The 23,056-nt window shown below is 41.3% G+C and overlaps 1 protein-coding gene across 1 annotated transcript in view; it reads left to right on the forward strand.

Annotated features, from left to right (window-relative positions):
* The window catches only part of MEI4 (meiotic double-stranded break formation protein 4), a 197,798-nt gene that overhangs the window by 27,555 nt on the left and 147,187 nt on the right, over positions 1-23,056 (forward strand). Inside the window, exon 2 of the mRNA XM_060283968.1 lies at positions 12,857-13,392. Coding sequence (XP_060139951.1) covers positions 12,857-13,392 — 536 coding nt within the window. The remainder of the gene's footprint in view (positions 1-12,856; positions 13,393-23,056) is intronic.

Here is a 23,056-nt window from a genome sequence, read left to right on the forward strand (position 1 = left end):
GATCTTCTAAAATAGCAAGAAATATCAACTTGTACATACTAAAGATGATATTTGCTCAGTACAGTGCTTGACTTTCAAGGCTGGAAAAGGAGAAGAGGTTTACTTGGTGCCATTATGAGTTTATGGTATGATTAGAGAGGCAAGAGCTCTTGAGATAGTCACTTGTAAAGGTGCTACATGTGATGTATATAAATTTGTTTTAAGTTATATTTATTCATGTTTATTCACTCGTTGATTAATTCAGTAATTTCTTTATTCCACAGAAACTTAATTTCTGAAGTGGTGATGAAAACAACAGAAGAAATAGAATTTATATTCCTATGGGGGGGGGGGACAGACAATAGCAAGTAAACCTATAAGCAAGAAAATTTCCGAGAGTGTTAAAAGCTGTGGAGATGCTAAACCAGGTTGAAGTGATGTAGTGTCTGGGGATGGGGCAGGGCTACCGACTTAGACTGTTGTCAGTGAGACCTCGTGAGAAGGAGAGGAGATGGAGCTGACTCCTGAAGGAGCAGGGTCATCCAAGTGGCCCCGAGGCAGGAAGTAGCATGTGTGCTCAGTTAGCAGAAAGTGGATGGCATGGCTGGGGAGCAGAGTGAGGAATAGAGGTGGGGGAGGTGGCCTGAGGCACGGCAGGAGCACAGGTTATGTCGGGCTTGTTCCAGTGGGTGGGACTTTAAGGAGAGTGGAATCCTTTGGTAGGTATTGAGCAGGAGTTTGAAGCTTCTTGCCCTGGCTGCTGTGTGGAGAACATAAATGGGAGGAGAGGCAGGGCTGCTGGGTAGAATCCAAGGCTGCAGTCCATAAGGCAGGTGCCACTGTCTTAGGATAAGGCAGGAAGCAGACAGCTAGGCTATATGAGGCTCTCCAATTACAAGAGAGAAAATTCTGTGGTAAAGGTGAACCCTGAAAAGGGAGTGGCATCCCAGCTGAACTCTGAAAGGTTCAGCATGAATTAAACATGAACGTGTAGAGAGGAAGGAGAAAGGCTTTTCTAGGAGGTTGGAAGGCAGGGGTGGAGATGGCACGAAGGGGGCACAGCCCACTCCCCTGCTCTCCTAAGAAAGCAGAACAAACATGCATTGATGTAAGGTCATGTTCCTGACACTGGAATCACTTGGGGAGTTTTAAAAAATATTAATATCTGGTCCCCAGCCCTGGAGATTCTGATGTCCTTGGCATGGGGTGTGGTCTAGTATGCACGTCACTGTAATGTGCAGCAAGGTTGAAAACCACTGCTGTAGGATCGTCAGTGTAGCTTCTGAGACACAGGCAGGAGGCTTTGAGCCTAGCAAAAAATGAACGAAGCGGGCTGAGTGCATGATTTGGGAGCAGAGCACAGCAGTGCTTTTGAAGTTTTCTCAATTATGGGACTCCTCTGAGATGTTCATGTAAAACCCAGGCTCCTAGAGTCCTCCCATGGAAACTCTGATTACCGTACCTAGGAAGGCCTATGTTTAGTGTGTTCCCTTTATGGTTGTGGAAACATTGAACTGGGTAAAAGATCTCAGTGCTTTTGTTTTCTGATAAAGAGAGTGAAGAGGACACATCTGGTGGAAATGAATGTCAGTTTCAGTTGTCTAGCAGGAAGGCTAGGGGACCAAGCCAGCTTCAAGGTGCCATCTCAACAGTGTACTCTGTGAGCAGGGGGAGCCCTGAGGCCAAGAGCTGAAGTCAAAGCAGTGCTTTCAGCGGTTTGGTGGAAGACAAATTCAGGCAGATTCTCTTGGAAGAGGCTTGGTCAAGGAGCGATTGAAGGTGTGTGGGATCTCAGCAGGAAAGGTAACGGGTGAGATGGTAGAGAGCGATGTGGTTTGGCATCCACAGTATTAGGAGGCCAGTGAATGTGGTATATTGCTGACTTCAGTCATTTTATTATTTTTGCCAGTTCCCCGTGGTGTTCATAACACCCACACACTGATGAGTGGAAGTTATGCCAGTGGAGTCATCAGTTCACTTGATAGTGAGTTGTCTTTTCATAGTTTTCATGTTATTCTATGGGGCTGTGATACTGGCATCAGTAGAAGTATCCACCATCTCTCAGCCTCACACTTCCCATTTGTTAGGAATTAGGACTCTGCATTTTCCCTGTACTGCACGTCTCTGACCCCTAAATGATTGCATCCAAAGAGAAGGCACTTCTTCTTATCAGCTCCTAATTTTATCCCAGTAATTCTTTTCTTTAGAGAAATTCTCTTGTACATTTAATCAGCCCCTTTTTATTCACTAGCTGTCAGTTACAAACGAAGTGAGGATGCCAGAGAGGGATAAGGTCTGAGCCCTGCTGAGTCTATTGGGAACAAAATCGTATCACGTATTGTACCCGGGGAGACTCTGTGGTCCAGAGATTGATACTGATGTTCAGAGGAGAGAGAAAGTGATTCTTTTGCCTTAGAGAACTAGGTCTCTTAAATGTCTTTTTGGAGGAAGTTGCTGACCTTGAAGGATGGGTAGGATTTAGAAAGCTATGGATACTGGAGTATTTCAGGCAAGAAGGAACAGTGTAAATTAGGGACACAAGAATCTACTACTGGCAAATGGTTTAATTTGACTAGGGCATGTGGGGCATGAAGAGGTATTCTGGAAAATAAGATGAAAAACCAGGTTGGAGCCTATTAAGAAGAGGTGTGACAGCCAGTGGGAAACGTACTTTATTCTATAGGCAGTAAGGGGCCCTTGGAGATTTTCCAGCAGGAGAATAGAAGAGAAACCAACATTTATTGGGTGTGTGCTTTGCACGTGCCAAGAAGTATTCTTTCCGAAAGTGATTCCTCTAGGTGACCTGAGGGATAATATTATTCAGGCAGTGTAATTGGGCTACGTGTTTAGAATTGTTTGGGGAGGGAAGAGATCGGAGATGGGAACATCATTGTCATAGCCCACGTCTGACATGTAATTATTTTGGCATAGAAATAGAGAGGTGATATAAAAAGATTTTTATTTACTGAGTAATATTTATTGAGCTCTTACTCAGTATTCCAGGCTCTGGGCTATGGCAGTAAACCAGGCAGTCCAAGACTCTCATAGAGCCCACATTCTTGTGGGTGAGACAGATTTTACCAGCAGGAAATGATCAGGCAGTGACAAGGAGATTCAGAGAATGAAAACAGGGAGATGAGACAGAGGCTGATCTGGTGACGTCTTTAGACTGAGTGGTCAGGGAAGGCCTCCCTGAAGAAGTGACTTTAAACAGACACTTGAATGATAAGGAGGAACCAGCCTTGAGAAAATTAGGAATGGGTTGTGGGGAGAGCAACCGAGGCAGAGCGAATGTTTAGCATAAAGGCCCTAAAAGGGGGACCAATTTAGTGATTCTGAGGAGCAGAAGGGTGAGGCAGGGTCATGTTATTTGTCAGTGGAGTGTAAAGGGGGGGGGGTCTACGAAGAAGTCAGAGTTGACTCTTGGGGTTCAAACTTTGGCGACTGGAAAGTCGTAGCACCATTGTTTGGAAGCTGGACCAAGTGTAGGTGAAGGTGATGATTTGTTTTGGACATTTGTGGTTTAATGTTGAGAGGTCAGGTCACATCGAGATACCTAGGGGCTTGAGCTTGGGAGGGGAGTAGGATTGGAGATAGAGATTTGGGAATCATCTGCCCAAAGGAATTCTTTGAGGCTGTAGGAAAGGTGGGGATGTCTAGGAAGTTAGAACAGAGGGGGAAGCCAAAGGCACAGCCATGAGGATGGTTTACTTTGGGAACTAGAGGATGACTTGGGAGAAAGAGTATCGGGATAACCAGGAAAGTCCAGAGTTTGAGCATCGAAGGCAGGAGGAATCATACTGTCATATGGTCCTGAACCAGCCAGGCACACAAATACACTGTTTTGTTTTGTGACTCTCATGCAGCGAAGACAGTCCAGCTAAGACAGTTATTTCATTAGTTTATAATTTCATGCATTTGATATTACTGCCTGTCTTGGTGTATTCAAATTTAGAATTGTAATGCAGGCTTCGAGAGAGGGATTAAACAAAACTGCAGCCTTTTCTTGGTCAGAATTTCTTAAACATGCTTTGTCATATGCTAAAATATACCCTTCCAGAGGCAGAAATCAAACAGTTCCTTTAAACTGAAAATTGTCTATTAGAAGATGAATTCATTTTAAAATAGCTTTTCCAAATTGGCCACCAGGTAGTGTAAACATTACTTTTAAGTTGTTCAATGTACAAGTGAGTGATTATTATTAAATTTAGAGATTGGTTCAAAATGGCAGAGTAGAAGGATGTGCGCTCACTCCCTCTTGCAAGACCACTGACATCACAACTAACTGCTGAACAATCATCAACAGGAAGACACTGGAACACCAGAAAAGATACCCCACATCCAAAGACAAAGGAGAAGCTGCAGTGAGGCGGTAGGAGGGGTGCAATCACAATAAAATCAAATCTGATAACCGCTGGGTGGGCAACGCACAGACTGGAGAACACTTATACCACAGAAGTCCACCCACTGGAGTGAAGGTTCTGAGCCCCATGTCAGGCTTCCCAACCTGGGGGCCCAGCAATGGGAGGAGGAAATCCCAGAGAATCAGACTTTGAAGGCTAGGGGGATTTGATTGCAGGACGTCGACAGGACTGGGGGAAACAGGGACTCCACTCTTGGAGGGCACACACAAAGTAGTGTGTACATCGGGACCCAGAGGAAGGAGCAGTAACCCCATAGGAGACTGAACCAGACCTACCTGCTAGTGTTGGAGGGTCTCCTGCAGAGGTGGGGGGCTGCTGTGGCTCACCATGGGGACAAGAACACTGGCAGCAGAAGTTCTGGGAAGTACTCCTTGGCGTGAGCCCTCCTGGAGTCCGCCACTAGCCCCACCAAAGAGCCTGTAGGCTCCAGTGCAGGGTTGCCTCAGGCCAGACAACCAACAGGGAGGGAACTCAGCCTCACCCATCAGCAGACAAGCGGATTGAAGTTTTACTGAGATCTGCCCACCAGAGCAACACCCAGCTCTACCCACCACCAGTCCCTCCCATCAGGAAACTTGCACAAGCCTCTTAGATAGCCTCATCCACCAGAAGGCAGATAGCAGAAGCAAGAAGAGCTACAGTCCTGCAGCCTGTTGAATGAAAATCACATTCACAGAAAGACCAGATGAAAAGGCAGAGGACTATGTACCAGATGAAGGAACAAGATAAAACCCCAGAAAAACGACTAAATGAAGTGGAGGTAGGCAACCTTCCAGAAAAAGAATTCAGGGTAATGAAAGTGAAGATGATCCAGGACCTCAGAAAAAGAATGGAGGCAAAGATCTAGAAGATTCAAGAAATGTTTAACAAAGACCTAGAGGAATTAAAGAACAAACAGATGAACAATACAATAACTGAAATGAAAAATACACTAGAAGGAATCAATAGCAGAATAACTGAGACAGAGGAACAAATAAGTGACTTGGAAGACAGAATGGTGGAAATCACTGCTGCAAAGTAGAATAAAGAAAAAAGAGTGAAATGAAGACAGCTTAAGAGACCTCTGGGACAACATTAAATTTACCAACATTTGCCTTTTAGGGGTCCCAGAAGGAGAAGAAAGAGAGAAAGGAACTGAGAAAATATTTGAAGAGCTTATAGTCGAAAACTTCCTAACATGGGAAAGGAAATAGCCACCCAAGGCCAGGAAGCGCACAGAGCCCCAGGCAGGATAAACCCAAGGACAAACACGCCAAGACACATAGTAATCAAATTGACAAAAATTAAAGACAAAGAAAAATTATCAAAAGCAACAAGGGAAAAATGACAAATGATATACAGTGGAACTCCCATAACGATAACAGCTGATTTCTCAGCAGAAACTCTACAAGCCAGGAGTGGCACGATATATTTAAAGTGATGAAAGGGAATAACCTACAACCAAGATTACTCTACCCAGAAAGGATCTCATTCAGATTCGACAGAAATCAAAAGCTTTACAGACAAGCAAAAGCTAAGAGAATTCAGCACCACCAAACTATCTCTACAACAAATGCTAAGGGAACTTCTCTAAGTGGGAAACAAAAGGGAAGAAAAGGACCTGAAACAAACCCCAAACATTTAAGAAAATGGTAATAGGAGCATACATATCGATAATTAGCTTAAATGTGAGTGGATTATATGCTCCAACCAAAAGACATAGGCTCACTAAATGGATACAAAAACAAGACCTGTATGTGTGCTGTCTACAAGAGACCCACTTCAGACGTAGGGATACATACAGACTGAATGTGAGGGGATGGAAAAAGATATTCCATGCAAATTCAAATCAAAAGAAAGCTGGAGTAGCAATACTCGTATCAGATAAAGTAGACTTTAAAATAAAGAATGTTATAAGAGACAAGGAAAGACACTACATAATGATCAAGGGATCAATCCAAAAAGAAGATATAACAATTATAAATATATATGCATCCAGTATAGGAGCACTTCCATACATAAGGCAACTGCTAACAGCTATAAAAGAGGAAATGGCCAGTAATACAATAATAGTAGGGGACTTTAACACCACACTTACACCAATGGACAGATCATCCAGACAGAAAATTAATAAGGAAACACAAGCTTTACATGGCACGATAGACCAGATAGATTTAATTGATATTTATAGGACACTCCATCCAAAAACAGCAGGTTACACTTTCCTCTCAAGTGCACATGGAACATTCTCCAGCATAGAGCACATCTTGGGTCACATATCAAGCCTCGGTAAATTGAAGAAAATTGAGAGAGAAATCCTCCTGCCTGACTGCTTCTGAGCTGGGATGTCTGTATTTTCCTGCCTTTGGACTCAATGTGAACTGAAACCTTGGCTCTTCTTGGGTCTGGAACCTGCTGAATTTCAGACGGGAACTCACACCTCAGCTCTCCTGGGGCTCCAGCTTGCTGAATGCAGATCTAGGAATTTCTCAGTTTCCATAATCATGTGAGCCAATTCCTCATAATAAATTTACTTCTTTGTCTCTCTTTCTACCCTATTGGTTCTGTTTCTCTGGAGGGTCCTGACTTACACACGTGCAGAAGGTAGAACCAACATAATGTGGCATTGCAGTGTGTGTGTAGGATAGGAAAAAGAGCGGGGTGAGGCTGGTTCCTCTCCCCAGGCCTGGTGACTGGAGGCATGGTCCTGCTGTCAGCTGACATAGATAGCACATAGGAGAAACATAAGTTGTGTTGTGTGTGTGTGCAGAGTGTGAAGATGACTTGTTCAGTTTTATAAACATAGAGTTCATGGGGTTTGCAAGGTGTAAAGATGCATTTTAAACAGCTGGTTCTTTTATAAATGAAGTAGGAACTGTGGAAATGGATGAGAAAAGGCATGGAAGTTGATGTGGGTGTGAATGTTTTGTGGGGGCAGCAGAATATTTATTTACTGCTCAAGGGTGAGCATTTCTAGGGCAGCATGTGTGGCAGGAGGGCACTGGCTCTGTTTTGTTAAGTATGCTTGCGATCCACTCTGAAATGGTAAGTGGATTAAAGTGGAAGTTAACAACTGCAAGAAAATGGGAGAGTTAAGGGTCCAGTAAAGTGGAATAGAAGGTCTGTGGGATCCAGTGTATGGGAGAGACTATAGAATATTTTAGGCAGAATCTGTAGTTTTAATTGCTATCTTATTTCACGTACTTTTGTATATGGTTTCACACTTCAGCATAATTTAGATTCTTGACATCTATAATCATTTAACAATAATAGATAATATTTGCATTTCATATGTACTGGACTGTGCTTGATCAGTTTGTGTGTGTGTGTAGTTTATTATCTCTTTTAAATCTAATAACACATGTGTTAATTAGATCATATCCAGTGACTTGGAGGGAAATTACAGTCCTCAGTCCCTTCAGCCCAATAACAAGTTAAAAAAGAAGCATCATTTGACTTCTGCTTTACCTTAATCCCTCCTGGAACAACAGGAATTACAAAAAGTTGCAGGAGCATGGCTTCATTTTCTCTCTTCTCCTTTGTTAGCCATGCTTTGTGATTTATGTTGAGAAAAGTCATCCAAGCAAATGAGTGAAATCTGATTGTGGTTATGTAAGATTCATTTAAAGAGACAGGGATCCTTTTCTGTTTCCATGCTCTGTGTTACCCAAATAAGGGTGGATATTTAAAAATCTTGTTTTATGAATAAATATTTCATTTATGACTATTGCAAGATTATAACCTGTTAATATATTCAGTATCACTGAAAATGTTTAATCCTCTCTAGGAAAGCTTTTTCCCCCTGTTTGTCTTTTCCATTTTATAAGAATATATACAATAGGAACATTTGCCCACTATTATTTACTTTATTTAGTAGGCAGTGAGGGGTTTTCACCCTGAAAGTGTTGGTTTCCAGTGCTAATGCTGTTTGCATTTCTACACAGTTTCATCACTGAGGACAAATAGAAGAGGAAGTTAATTGGTTATTGGTTACCAGAAGTAGTAGATCCTATAAAAAGTAAATTATTGGCTTTTTGTTAGCAAGTACTCTGAGACATTATCAGTTATTATTGGAATAACCATATTCTTTCTGTCTTTCTATCTGTTCTGTTTGATTTCTCTTATCTGTGTATGTAATTATCGCAGTTTGGTGTAAAATCGCGGTGCACCGTGAATATTGAGGGATGAGAGGAGGTCTGTCTCAGCCAGCAGCAGGTTGTCGCCCTAAGCATTTCCCCTGATAAGGTGTCTTTTACAGATGATAACATTACTCAGTGAGGGGACCACAAAGATGACAAGAGACAGGACTTCTGCCATTCAGGAGCCCAGCAAGAAGTGGATAACATATAGAAATTGATGGGGGCTTCCCTGGTGGCACAGTGGTTAAGAATCCGCCTGCCAGTGCAGGAGACATGGGTTCGAGCCCTGGTCCAGGAAGATCCCACATGCCATGGAGCAACTAAGCCTATGCGCCACAACTACTGAGCCTGCGCTCTAGAGCCTGTGAGCCACAACTACTGAGCCCGCGCACCACAAGTACTGAAGCCCGTGTGCCCAGAGCCCATGCTCCACAACAACAGAAGCCACCGCAATGAGAAGCCCGCGCACCACAACGAAGAGTAGTCCCTGCTCACCACAACTAGAGAAAGCCCGTGTGCAGCAATGAAGGAAGACCCAATGCAGCCAAAAATAAGTAAATAAATTTATTAAAAAAAAAAAGAAATTGATGAATGCCATAGTGGACATGTACAGAAGCTGGTGTGGAAACACACAGGCCTCTTTGCCGTGGTTGGAAGGCCTTGAAACAGAAGGCTTGGTTTTCCTTGCTCACTGTGTGGCTTTTCTCAGGCCTCTTCATCAAGTTGAGCCTGTGTTTTATGTCCTTATTGGTAAATTAGGGATAACAGCACACTTTCCAGGGTTCCTCTGAACAATTGAATTATTCCCTGGAGCTACTTTGTAAAGTGAAATGTGAATATAGATTCTTTTCTTCGATTTGGTAGCATGACTTTAGTAATTGTCATCCTCAGCATATGGCCTTATCACTCTTCTCTGAGGACACAGGAACAAACCAGAGAGGAAGAATGGTACTCGGTTTTGTGTATTCCTATCACCAGAGCCCATGCGTCTAGAACTACTCCCTTCAAATTTGCACCTGTGAGCAACTGGAGATGAGATGGCATGATCATTACTTGCCCAAAGGCACGCCAGTGAGGAGTGAGTGAGAAGCAGAAACAAGAAAGCAGCTTTGCTTCCCAACTTAGTTGTTGGGAGAATTCATTTTATGAGTCTTCCCTGAAATCATCACCTGTGAAGTTCAGCTTACTTTGCTGGAAAATTGAGTAGGTTAATAAAATATTTAAACTTATGTTCACTTTCTTAGTGGAGAACCTTTTTGAATTTTGTGAAAGAAATATGTAATCTACCTGAATAATTACCGTAGTACCCCCTGTTTTACTTGTGTGAAGTGTGAGATGGATGTCTTGAGAAGTGATTTCTAATGTTTTTCCTTTGCTCCTACGAAAAAGGAAATGTCTGTTGGCTTCAAATGAACATGTTGTCTGCCTGCTTTAATATAGAAACAGCCACGTGTCGTTAAACATGTTGCTGACGGTTCACTGCTCTGGGCACCACCACGTTTGGGGATTGGCTGCATCACCTCCCTAACTTGGAGTACAGATACTGTAGTGATGAATCCCAAGCACACACTTGCATATTTGTAGTGGTCATAGTAGACACTTGTTAAATGAATGCATGCTAAATTAAAGCTTAATCCTCTGCTTCTGCCTCATCAGCTTCTCATTTTACTGAAGGAAAAAAGAGCAGTAAATTAGGTAGATTTCCAGTTTATGCTGGGGCAGGGAGAGGGTGCTGCTTTTGCCATTGTTATTATGTCCTGTTCAACTAGTGTCCCCCATCTCCAAAATAAAAAAAAAATTTTAAAAGACTTGGATGAGATCTCCTTTCACTTCCTATGTGCCAGGGGTATTTTTACATCCCTGTACATTCTCATCCTATTTCTTTCAGCCTGGGGGTGGGGGTGTGTGGGGAAACTCCTTCCTCATCAGTAAGTGCAACCCATCCACTGGTCCTTGACTCAGTCTCCTTCCGCCTGCTCCCGCGTCCCGCCCCACCTATTTTCTCTCCTGCCTCCAGCTTTTGCTTCTCCAGCTTTTTTCTTCATAATCTATAGTTGCTCATGTTTCTCACAGTGTGTCTGGCCATGTTTGCTGCAGTTACTCTCTGTGTTAAGCTGTCCCGACCCAGGTCCTCAGAAGCCTTCGCCACTCTTCACTGTCTTTGTGACTTTCCCCGTCACCCTTCAGTCCGCTCACTGTGGCTTCTGCCCACCGCCCCGACTGACCGAAGCTGCTTTGGACTTGATCGCTGGTGATTTTCTAGCTGGTAATTCCGACGTGTTTTTTTAGCTCTGCATTTTATTGGACTTCCCTCCTGCATGTAATTCTCCTTGAAACTATTCCCTAGCCTTTCATGACACTGTTGTTTTTATTCTGCTTGTACCTCTTTAATTGTTTCTTCTCTGTCTCCCTGGTGATTGTCTTTTCTCTACTCAGCCCTCAGATTGATGCTTCTCAGGGTTCCTCTTGGAGCCTCTGCTCTGGCCACTGCGCATCCCGTCCCCGAGTGATCATTACCATTCTCATCCTTCCACATCCCACCTGCACACTGATGGCTCCTAAAATGTAGCTTCAGTCTAGACCTTTTCCCCATCCTTTGGCTCATGTGGCCAGTTTCCAGGTGAATATCTTCACCTAGATTTCCTCTGGTTGCTTCCAAGTTTACATGGCCAAGACTAGCTTCTCTTTGTTTCTCCTAAGCCATTTTTCTGTTTGTATTTTTACTGATCATTTGGTAGCACCGTCGTCCACCCAGTCACCTAATTCAGAATCACGGGATGCATTTATTCCTACTCTACTCTAATGCCTGTCAGTCAGTCAGCTGGCTTCCCTTTGTGTTTCCTTTCCAGTCTTCCACTGTAACTGCTTGTTTCATTTCTCTCATCACTTGATATCAGGACTGATAGGAGTGACTCTGAACTGATCTTTCAGTGTCTCATTGGGTCCTTCTCCAGTGTCTCCTTCACAAAGCCCATAGAGCGATCTGTGAAATGAAAATGCGACCATTTCACTTTCCTACGTTATACTGTTTATTGTCCTATTCCTGCTTCCACTGCTGACATCAGTATTTCTCAGATGTGGTTGCATAGATGTATGCATGTGCTGTATAACATTCAGTGAAAATTTTGTGTGTACGTCTTACTGATAATCATTTTACAAACAATAGCCTTTTTGTGTTTACAATGGCATCTCTGTCACAGAATGACCTAAAGTTACTAAGTTAAGCCTGAACTGCAGTATGTCTCAGCTGATGTCGGAAAATTCTGATGGTTATATATATAGTTTCAAGGATCTATGACATACACACACACACACACACACACACACACACACACACACACACACATATACATAGATATAGACAGATATACTTAATAATTATAAATAAGTACACATACATATATACATTGTTTATATATTTATTTTTATATATTAGGTATATGTGTGGGTATATAGATAATTTTTCCAACTTACACTCACTCTACACTCTACATATAAATTCTGAGGTCCTTAATATCTCTTTTAAGATCTTTTGTGACCGGCCTCTACGTATTCCTCCAACTTAATATCTTGCCTTATATTTTCTGTAAAAGGAACATGAAACTACTGGTGGGTCCTTATATATACAGTGCTTTTCTTTTCCTTCTTAAGTTGTGCTTTTGTGCATACCCTTTGGTAGATGGAACTCTTCTCTTCTTCCATTCCCCCAACTTTTTAACTTGGAATTCTTGCTTATGTGTTATAAATTAGTTCTACCATCACTTCTTCCAGGAGGCACTGGTCTAACTGGGGTGGGCTGTTCAGTGTTCCTCCTATTTTCATAGTGCCCTGAGCATATCTCTATCTTACATACACCTGTTGTTTTGCAGATACCTGTTGGAATCTATACCAGACAGTGACCTCCTTCAGGTTTCGTGGTCTCTCCTCTGTACCTTTCAAGCATGGCCTTGACTGGGAGATAGTGACTTGACAAAACATGGGTGAATCATCTGTGCTTTCTACCAGATAAAGACCTTGTCTGCAGTCAGTCTAAGCAATTTCATTCACAGTTTCTCCTCTATCAATTTTTATACTACTGCTTTTCAAATGTTTAATACATAGTTCATGCTTCATTTAGTATTTTAAGTTAGAAAACTCAATGTTTAGTTTTTATATGAAGAAATGTTAGGGACTTCCCTGGTGGCCCAATGGTTAAGACTGTGCTTCCAAAGCAGGGGATGCAGGTTCGATCCCTGGTCAGGGAACTAAGATCCCACAAGCTGTGCGGTGCAGCAAAAAAAAAAAAAAAAAAAAAAAGATACAGAAAGATAACACTTCTGTTCCTTTCTATTTCAGGAGGTCCATCTTCCCAGTTGCAGGCTCAGGAACCTAGAAGTTCTGAAAGCACTTTGACTCTGCTGGAAGATTCTGGGTGCGTTTTATCAAATGATCAGAGAACTGAACCTTCAGAGATGACCGAGCATTCTGGGGAGAGCTGCATCTCCACCCCCTTCCCACCACTGTCCATTGTGAACAGACCTTGTGCTCCTCTGGAAAAGCCTCTATCTTCTCACATGCAGTTCTTGCAACGTCTGCTTGGACTGAAGACCTTGACCGAGTCAGAAAGTCTGAAAACAGACTTAAGCCACTTTGAAAACGCCTCTTCCACAGTATCCGATTCTGTTTTTCAGTTGCTGGATGGCTTGATCACTTTTTACCGAGAACCCAAACTTCCTTGTTCAAGCTTCTGGATCGAAGCTGTGGATACTTTAGCTAGACTGATCGGTGATTGTAACTTATCTAATCATATTCTTAAAAAGTGTTCCAAGAAGTTGGAAGAATTCGAGAAGACCCTGCTCCAGGTTATTTTAAGCAACAACCATATCAATCGGGTAAGTAATGCATCTTTTCTTTGTATGAAATACCATGTCAGTAGTTTGGGTGAGCACGCCCACTGGGCAGTGCCTGTTGTGGTCCCTTGGCCTCGTGGCTCAGTCTCCATCTGGACCTTGTTTTGCAGCCATCTGGAGTTCTGACCCAGCAACATCTGCTTGGGTCCTCACGACCCAGCTATGGCCTCTGATGCCACAGCTTTGTTCTCTCCATAGACTCCTATGCTTTCAAGTTTATGCTTCTCCACTTTGAGTTACCTTCCCTGTTTTTTTAATTGGTATCTTTGGATACTTCTCTTTTTTTAAAAAAAAATATTTATTTATTTATTTCGGGCTGTGTTGGGTCTTTGTTGCTGCACACAGGCTTTCTCTAGTTGCGGCGAGCGGGGGCTATTCTTCGTTGCAGTGTGTGGGCTTCTCATTGCCATGGCTTCTCTTGTTGTGGAGCAGGGCCTCTAGGCACGCGGGCTTTGGTAGTTGTGGCACGCGGGCTCAGTAGTTGTGGCTCACGGGCTCTAGAGCGCAGGCTTAGTAGTTGTGGCACATGGGCTTAGTTTCTCCACAGCATGTGGGATCTTCCCGGAGCAGGGATCGAACCCGTGTCCCCTGCATTGGCAGGCGGATTCTCAACCACTGCACCACCGAGGAAGCCCTGGATGCTTCCCTTTTGTTTTCCCCTGCCTACATTTACTTCCTATTGCTCAAAAAGTCTCTATGCTTTTCAGAACACCACTTATACTTACGGTTTTCCAATCTGTAACGTCTATGACTGTTAAATTCCTCAGGATAGATTACCTGTACTGTATTGAGTTTGTTCTTTCTCTGGCATTGACTAGCAGATGCCTGAAGGTCAAAGACTGTTTTTCTCTTCTGTTAGAATTTCCCTTGTAAGTGGCATAATACCCCATGGACCCACTGCAGATGTGGGTTAATAGAATACATTGGCTGAGGAACAGATACTATATGGCATTGTTTTGGTTTTTGTTTTTCTTATTTACTTAACATGGCTTAGAAAAGTTGACTCAGGGATTCTTTTCTTACAGGTGACATTGAGGTAATCTGAAGTTGTTTTGTTGTTTGGCTCTTGAGACATAATGGAGAGTTTCTTTTTGGTATTACTTTCTATCTTCTTCACTATCTTATCCTTTGGGATGGTTGTAAATGCCTTCATATTTTAATCTTTTTTAATTGACTACTAAAAATATCAGAGGAGACCAAAAGGTCCATTTAACTTATTTACTACATTTCATTGGGTAAAGGTTCACAAGGTTGTTGGACCTTGTTTTTTCTGATACCTCTCTGTCTCATGTTTGTTCCCAGTGTCATCTAATGCTCAGAGTTTTTGTACAATATCGGCTTTACCTGAATTTTGAAAACTCAGACAAAATTGAACTAATAAGCTGATTTGTTGCACAACCATCTGTTCTTTCCTTCTCTATTAAGGTATGATTTGATCAGTATTATAGAAAACTTTACAATTAAGCTTTTGGTATTTTGAAAGATACTGAATTTTCTGTCTAGGAAACTGAAAATTTTTTCTACCTTATATGGTCAATCAGGAATTAAATATCAGATTTTCCATGGTATCTATCTGCAATATATAATCAGCTTCTTAGCCATCAGTAAATACCTCGAATACTTAATATTCCTAAATCTGTTTTTTTTGCATATGTTTGCTCTCTTCTTTTAAAACTACTTTAAACAGGTTTTGTGTGACTTGGAGCCTTCCAGATACTAGCATTCATATTCCTTATCAGTTACCAGATGATGCAAATGTTTTTTCAGTCTAGTCTTTCTCTCACTGAAGGATTGGCCAACACAAGAGTAGAGTTGGGAACTGTATGTATAGAAGAAACTTGTGATGGTACGGGTGGGTCTGAAGTGTATTTTCATACCATTTATCATGGTACAAGCCATTGTTGAATAGTTGGTCAGCAGTGGAAGAATGAGTGAATGAGGGGCTTTGTTGTTTAGCCAATATCTAATTGTTATCTTGGTCCTGTGTCTGTCTGGGAAGGTTAAGCTGTCCTCTGCTTGCAGTTACCTCTACTTTTCTTGGAGAGGTCATTGTTGCCATTTAGAGAAGGTAGGATCATAAAATTGCTCACTGCATTCACAGTTAGGATGATGGTTCATAAATAAGTTTTAATGACTTTATCTCTGGGGATTTTTCTTCTCCCTAGCAAAAGCATCTTAGACTAAATCATTCAAACTTTTGTCATTATTACTACCATCATTATTATTATTACCATTGTCATCTTGTTCCAGATATGTTCACAAAACTTCTTTAGTAGAAAAATTGACTAACATTTACTCTTTATAAATGCTTTTCTGTGTTTTTTTAGCTTTCCTTGAGTAATAAACAAAATCTCAAGAAAGAATATATCCTGACATGAAATATAGGATAGCTCCTACTATTATATTTTTTATTGATACTATTCTTGATTTATTAAAACAAAATATCCTAGTTTAGGGGAAAAAAGTACTTCTTTTGAAAAACCTTGTTTCCATAGATTGGAAGTGTTTAATTAAATTATACTGGTTAAAAACGTGAGCCCTGCTATTGATTTCATTAAAGTGAAACTGTGTTTGTGCAATGTGATAGGAAAAGGTGTGGTATGAATACTTTAATATTCTGACTGAGGGATTTCATGTATCTATAATTCATGTACAGGCAGATTTTAAATAAAATCTAAATGGTCAACAACATGTTCTCAACACATTCAGTAGTAAAATTATTCTGACCATAACTTAGTCTTTCTTTAATGATACCAATAAGAACTTGGTATCTTTCAAAATCTTGAGGTCATCATGATGAATATCAGTTATATTAGAGCTGTATATACATATATATATATGTGTGTGTATATATATATACATATGTTCAAGAAATAGGAGATTGAAATGAGATATCTTAGAAATTATTTTGAGTAATTCTCTGATATTAGCTTGGTTGAAATTATTAATAAGTTTAGGGGAAAGTATATGATTTCTGATTTTTTTAGATTTGGATAAATCCTATTTATTTTTGTGCTTTTTTTAAGGAACTTTATATTATGTTTATTTAATAACAAATTTTTTAGGAATTGTTATCTTAGTTCCATGTCTGTATTATATTTTTAGGATAACCATTAGGCGTAGGACTTGAAGGTGTAGTCTATAGTGTGACATTTGACAGGCATGGAAGATATGTATCTTGAAACCAGATGGCTTCCAGGGATCTGCAATGGGGCTGTTCTAGGGGTCCTGGGATGCTATGGTGACTTGACTTGGGTTGAACTGTCTTCTACTTACAGGCTCCAGTATGGCACCTTCCTCATTCCTCTGGGTACTTGCTTGGGGTCAGGAAGGTTTCCCTTTGAGTTATTTAATGCCCTTTGTTTGACTGACAAACTGACCTTTCCTATACTTCCAGACTTCCAAATGTGTTTATTTCTATGATTAGAAACAGCGTGAGCTAATCCTAGCATTGTATGGCCACCTGTTTCTACTATCATGGAAGTTTAACACTAGAATGCTTATAGTTCTATTTAGATTTTGCAGTGGTATCTTTGTCTTAAATTTTCATTTGTTTTAAAGAGATGGGAATGATTATATTAAGTTAAATATCAAAACCTATAGTTATCATTGCTTTTTAGATATTTAGCATACATTGCTAAATCTTAGAGACATAATAGTGAGTTACTTAGAACACATATTCTTCAGATTTCTTATTTTTTTAAACCATAAAACAACTCTCAGACATATTAGTTGTGAAATTGAAAAAAAAACTGATTATCAAATAGACATTAAATTAGAATCTTTGGTATGTATGGTAAGCAGAATAATCACATCCTAATCCCTGGAGCTTGTGAGTATGTTACCTTCCATGACAGCAGGTGGGTGGGATTGCAGGTTGCTTATCAGCTGACCTTGGGATGAGGTTTTCCTGGATTACCCAGCTAGGGCCCAGTACCCACAAGGGTGCTTGTAAGTGAAAGAGGGTGGCAGGAGAGTCAGTGTCCAAATCAGAGAGAATTTTGAAGATGCTATGCTGCTTGCTGTAGAGATGGAGGAGGGGGCTGAGAGCCAAGAAATGAGGGCTGGAGAAGGCAGGGAAATGGGCTCCACAAGGATCACAGGCCTGCCAGCCCCTTCCCTTTGGCCCAGTGAGACCCCTTCAGACTCCTGACCCCCAGAACTGTAACGGAATAAATGTATGTGCTTTTAAGCCACTAAGTTTGGGGTAGTTTGATACAGCAGCAACGGGATGTAATAAGCTGTGTTCCCCATTTTCATACAGTAACTCTGTGAGATACGTGTGGTTGCCATTCTTATTTCCACTTGAGAGATAGGAAAGATGAGGCTCAGAAAACTAGTTAGCGGTGCTGTGCACACTAGCCCCTCGAATGAGGACGGCATGTGGCTGTGCTTGCTCGCTCCCTTCTCTCTCCTCACAATCCTCAAATCCGGAAGACTGACCCAGATGTCTGCAGGTATCGCCTACAGAATCCTCTTCCCACCTGCTGCCGGCTCCCTGATGCTCATCCCTTCCTGCCAGAGTCCTGACTCGTCTGGCCCCGTCTGATCCCCCGCCTCACGGCTGGGAGTCTGGCGGTGGCCCCGCTGGATCCGCGAGGAGGCACATTCCTCATCGCAGCCCGTGGGGCCCTTTCCTACGGCCTCATCCAGCCTCTTTGGCCTTAGCTCTCTCCATTCCATCCTAAACCTTCTTCACCCAGTCAGGCAGACGTGTTTGTGGTTGTCCGAGGACTTGCTGTTCTGTCCCTGCCCTCTGTGCTGCAGGACCTTCCAGGCCCTTCTGCTGTCCAGCCAGTTCCACCCGGCTTTCCAGACGGAGCTTGAGGCTCAGCTCCCTGGAGAAGCCTCCCTCGTCCCCTGCCTCCGTCTCCCTTTCCTTTGGCTGATTAAATACCTTCCCATGAATTCACCGCAGCACACGTCTCACTGTGCAGGGGCTCCTGACTCGGATTTATCCTCCATCAGAATCCAGTCTCTGGGCCAGTGCCAGGCTGTCCTCACTCTGTCCTCAGGGCTCTATGTGGTGCTTGGTGGGATGGGTTTGGGGGTCTCACTGTAGCTGGTGCAGGTGGGGTCTAGGCTCCTCCCGTGGCCTTTGCTCCCACAGGGGGCTGGGCCACAGTCTTTTCCTGTGATGTTTGGCAGCTTTAGGGAGGTTATCTTTTAAAGCTCTCCGTCTTGCTAGGATGCCCCTTTTCTGTCCTTTGGCTAGGGGAGCAGACTTCTATTGTTGTTGTTTTTGTCTGTACCCATTGGCATTTCTGGGTTGTTGGCTTTTTTATTTCCAAATGTGGGATAAACGAGACAAAAAGGAAATCAGATTTATTTTTTTGTTTTTTGAGGAACTTCCATACTGTTTTCCATAGTGACTGCACCAATTTATATTCCCGCTTTTCTCCACACCCTCTCAATCCCACTCCTGGGCATATATCTGGAGAAAACCATAACTCGAAAAGATACGTGCTCCCCAATATTGACAGCAACACTGTTTACAATAGCCAAGACATGAAAACAACCTAAATATTTAACCATTGACAGATGAATGGATAAAGAATATGTGGTATATATACACAATGGAATATTACTCAGCCATAAAAAAGAATGAAATAATGCCATTTGCAGCAACATGGATGGACCTAGAGATTGTCATACTAAGTGAAGTAAGTCAGACAGAGAAAGACAAGTATCATATGACATCACTTATATGTGGAATCTAAAAAAAATGGTGCAAATGAACTTATTAACAAAATAGAAATAGACCCACAGACATGGAAAGCAAGCTTATGGTTACCAAAGAGGAAAGGTGGGGAGGGATAAATTAGGAGTTTGGGATTGATATATACACGTTACTACATGTAAAATAACCGACAAGGAACTACTGTACAGCACAGGGAGGTATACTCAGTATTTTGTAATAACCTACAAGGGAAAAGAATCTGAGAAAGAAGATATATATATGTATATGTACATGTATATATATGTATAACTGAATCACTTTTCTGTACACTTGAAACTAACACAACATTGTAAATGAACTATACTTCAATTTAAAAAAACAGACAAAACAAAAACCTAAGTAATTACAGAAAAAAAAAAAGAAAACCGGAGAACTCACCACCTAGTCCTTCTTTGGTCCTAAGGTTCGTAGCCTGTCCACCTGTCAGTCTTCTTGGGTGTGTTTTAAATATAATGCCTAGGGTTTTTAGTACTTAGTGAGAGGATGAGAGATACACAAGTCCACTTTCCAGAAGTGGAAACCTGTGAATGTATTTTTAAAATACGTACTATTCCATATTATAATGACAAAGAGCTAGCCCTCTGTCCCACCCGAGACCACCAGGTCTGTACTCCTCTTCTGCCCCCACTTACACCTGTGCTTTTAAACAAAAGGCTTATGCTCCTATTTCTCAGGTTATTTTCATTTTTATCTGTTCGTGTTTTATCATAGAAGACAAAAATTTATGTCTTATGTGGCTGTTCTCCTCAATCATAGTTTTGTCATAGTTTTGGTTAAGTAAATATTACATATTCATATTATTATAAATATGTCATGACATATTTATATTATTATAAACATGCCAAGACGTATTTGTACTATTATAAACATGCCAAGACGTATTTGTACTATTATAAACATGCCATGACGTATTTGTATTATTATAAATATGCCATGATGTATTTGTATTATTATAAATATGTTACTGCATAATTATATTATTATAAAGATGTAATTTTTAACACCAACACATCTAATATACAATGGTTTCATTTCCTTTTTTTACAGCTTCTTTTTTCTTTAGGATTTTTTTTTCCACTTGCTTAGTTTTCTGCATACCTATAATTGATGCTTCTTTCATATACTTTGACAGGTTGTAAACATCCTCTCAGTATGGCCAAACAAATTAAGTCACTTATCAGTTCCATCTTTTACTTTAAGATACACCTTCTGGAGCCCTTCATCTTCCTGTTCTCATCTGGGCTGAGCTTCCTGTGTCTCTGATCAGCTTTATTCCATGGACTTCTTTTAATCACCACCCTGGGAATTCCCTTTGCTGCTTTTTTGTGCTATGGTCTCTGAGTCCCTAGATCTCATCTATTCCTTTCCTTAGTTTATAACTTCATTTAGGTGATGCACATTGTTTACGAGCTCACTTAGAATGGATTCCTGGGATGTAAACTTGAAAAATATTTGTTTGCTTAAAATATTTTATTCCAACTTTAAACTTTATTGGTGGATTAGGATAGATTTCTGGTTGGAAATCATTTTTTCCGTAGAATTTATAACATTTTTCTACTAACTTCTGGATTCCAGTGTTTCTAATGAGATTTCCAGTGTAATTCGGATTGTAATTCCTTCAACGTGATCTATCCCTCAACCTCACACACCCGCAGAAGCACTTAGGATCTCTCCTGTTTCCGTTGTTTTGTAATTACAGATGGTGTACCTCAGTGTGGGTCTTTCTCTTGAGTCCTTGGTGGGTCTTTGAATTTGGGATTCCATCTTTCAGTTCTGAAAAATTTTTGAATAGTTTTTCTCATATATTTCTGCCTTTTCTCTGTATCCTTTGTCTAGAACAGTTCTTGGTCTGATCCTCTAGATTTCTTATCTTTTTTTCTTATACTGTTTATTCTTTTCCTTTTTCTTTTTCCTGGGAGATTTCTTCAACTTTTTCTTTTAGCCATTCTATTGAATTTTTATTTCTGCTGAAATATTTTTCGTTTGTATGAGTTCCTGTTCTCTTGATTGTTCCTTTTCATAGCTCCCAGTTCTTGTTTTATGTACAGTAATGTGTAAAACTTTTATATTTTCCTTGTTCCCTGCTTTGCCTCTATTTTCTTCTGGTCTTGATTTCCCCATCTCAGTTGATCACTGTTTTTCATACTTGAGGCTTTCCAGTGCCTTGAACTAACCTGGAAAGATGGGCAAGATTTAGAAGGGCCCCCTGAAAGATAACTTGGGGGAGGTATACCAGCTGCTTGACAAGAGACACTGAGGCAGGGGGAAGCTTGGAGAGCCCTGGAACTGCTGCAGTCTGGGGGGTTCGGTTGGGAAGGAATGGAGCTTTGGAAGACATGCGCCTAACGAGATGAGAAGGTCCAAGTAGTGAAAGTTCTTCTATTGTTTTGTTAAATAACTCAAGTGTCTTCTGCAGCCCTGAGGTATAAGGTGTACAATTTAAAATCATGTGCACAATTTTGTGTGTTGGAGCATGTGCTCTTTTTCCTAGGAGGGCGCTCATCCTTTTCATGTGATTCCGAAACGATGCTGTGATCCCCAAAGTAAACAACATCTGGGAAAACCATTGAGATTGACTTGCACACCCCACCCAAATAAATACGTCAAAACATGACTCAAATCTTACTTCACTCATAAATTCTGTCTTATCAATTTGATCCTGAAATGGGCTCCTCTTCTGAACTTCTGTAGTGATTATTGTCTACATAATTCACTTTTCAGTTTGCCATATGCTGTATTATTTCAGCTTATCTAGTATGGCTTGAATTTTTTTAATGTTTTATTAAACCTGTCAAATGTTTTTATCACAGAGATTAACAGCTTAGGTTAGCACGCCCAAATTTTATTTACTAGCGCTGGCCTTAGATAACTGATATCGGAGTTCCACATCTATAAAATGGGGACAGTAAATGTGAGTACCTCATAGGGCTGTTGGGAATTTTCAACGTGTAGATGCAAATGAAGTACTTATTAGCATAATATCAGGTATCATATGCTCTCCTGAGGAAGGGCCATATCCTATTTTCTCTACTATTCCTGATATAATGCTGAGCTCATTCCAGGAGCAAAATGAAGTGTTTTGTGAATTGAAAATAAGAGAATGAAAGTAAATGACAAGTTATACTTCATATACTCCTATATACTTAAATACCATCTTTTGTCTTTTGGTCAAATTTTTCTGTGTATAAAACCTTCCCAAGGAGCAGCTCTGTCTTACTGACACTGTAATGACATTCCTGAAGCACCTCCATGTACTAGGCAGCAGGGCCTCATTTTGTGGTGTCACAAACTTACCCTTCCAATGGCCACAGCTTCCCACTGACCGATGAGCTTATTAGCAGGTATCATGGATTTTTCTTCCTATTTTAATTATAGAAAATCAATTTTAGGGACTTCCCTGGTGGTCTAGTGGTTAAGACATTGCCTTCCAATGCAGGGGTGCAGGTTCAATCCCCAGTTGGGGAGCTAAGATCCCACATGCCTTGCAGCCAAAAATATGAAACATAAAACAGAAGCACTGTTGTAACAAATTCAATAAAAACTTTAAAAATGGTCCACATAGCGGGAAACTTCAAGGTGGCGGAGGAGTAAGATGTGGAGATCACCTTCCTCCCCACAAATACATCAGATATACATCTACATGTGGAACAACTCTTACAGAACACCTACTGAAGACTGGCAGAAGACCTCAGACTTCCCAAAAGGCAAGAAAATCCCCATGTACCTGGGTAGGGCAAAAGAAGAAAAGAAAAAACAGAGACAAAAGAATAGGGATGGGACCTGCATCTCTGGGAGGGAGCTGTGAAGGAGGAAAAGTTTCCACACACTAGGAAGCCCATTCACTGGCGGAAACGGGGGGTGGGCGGGGAGGAAGCTTCGGAGCCACAGAGGAGAGCACAGCAACAG

This window comes from Globicephala melas, chromosome 14 (assembly GCF_963455315.2).
Source record: "Globicephala melas chromosome 14, mGloMel1.2, whole genome shotgun sequence".
Lineage (NCBI taxonomy): Eukaryota > Metazoa > Chordata > Mammalia > Artiodactyla > Delphinidae > Globicephala > Globicephala melas.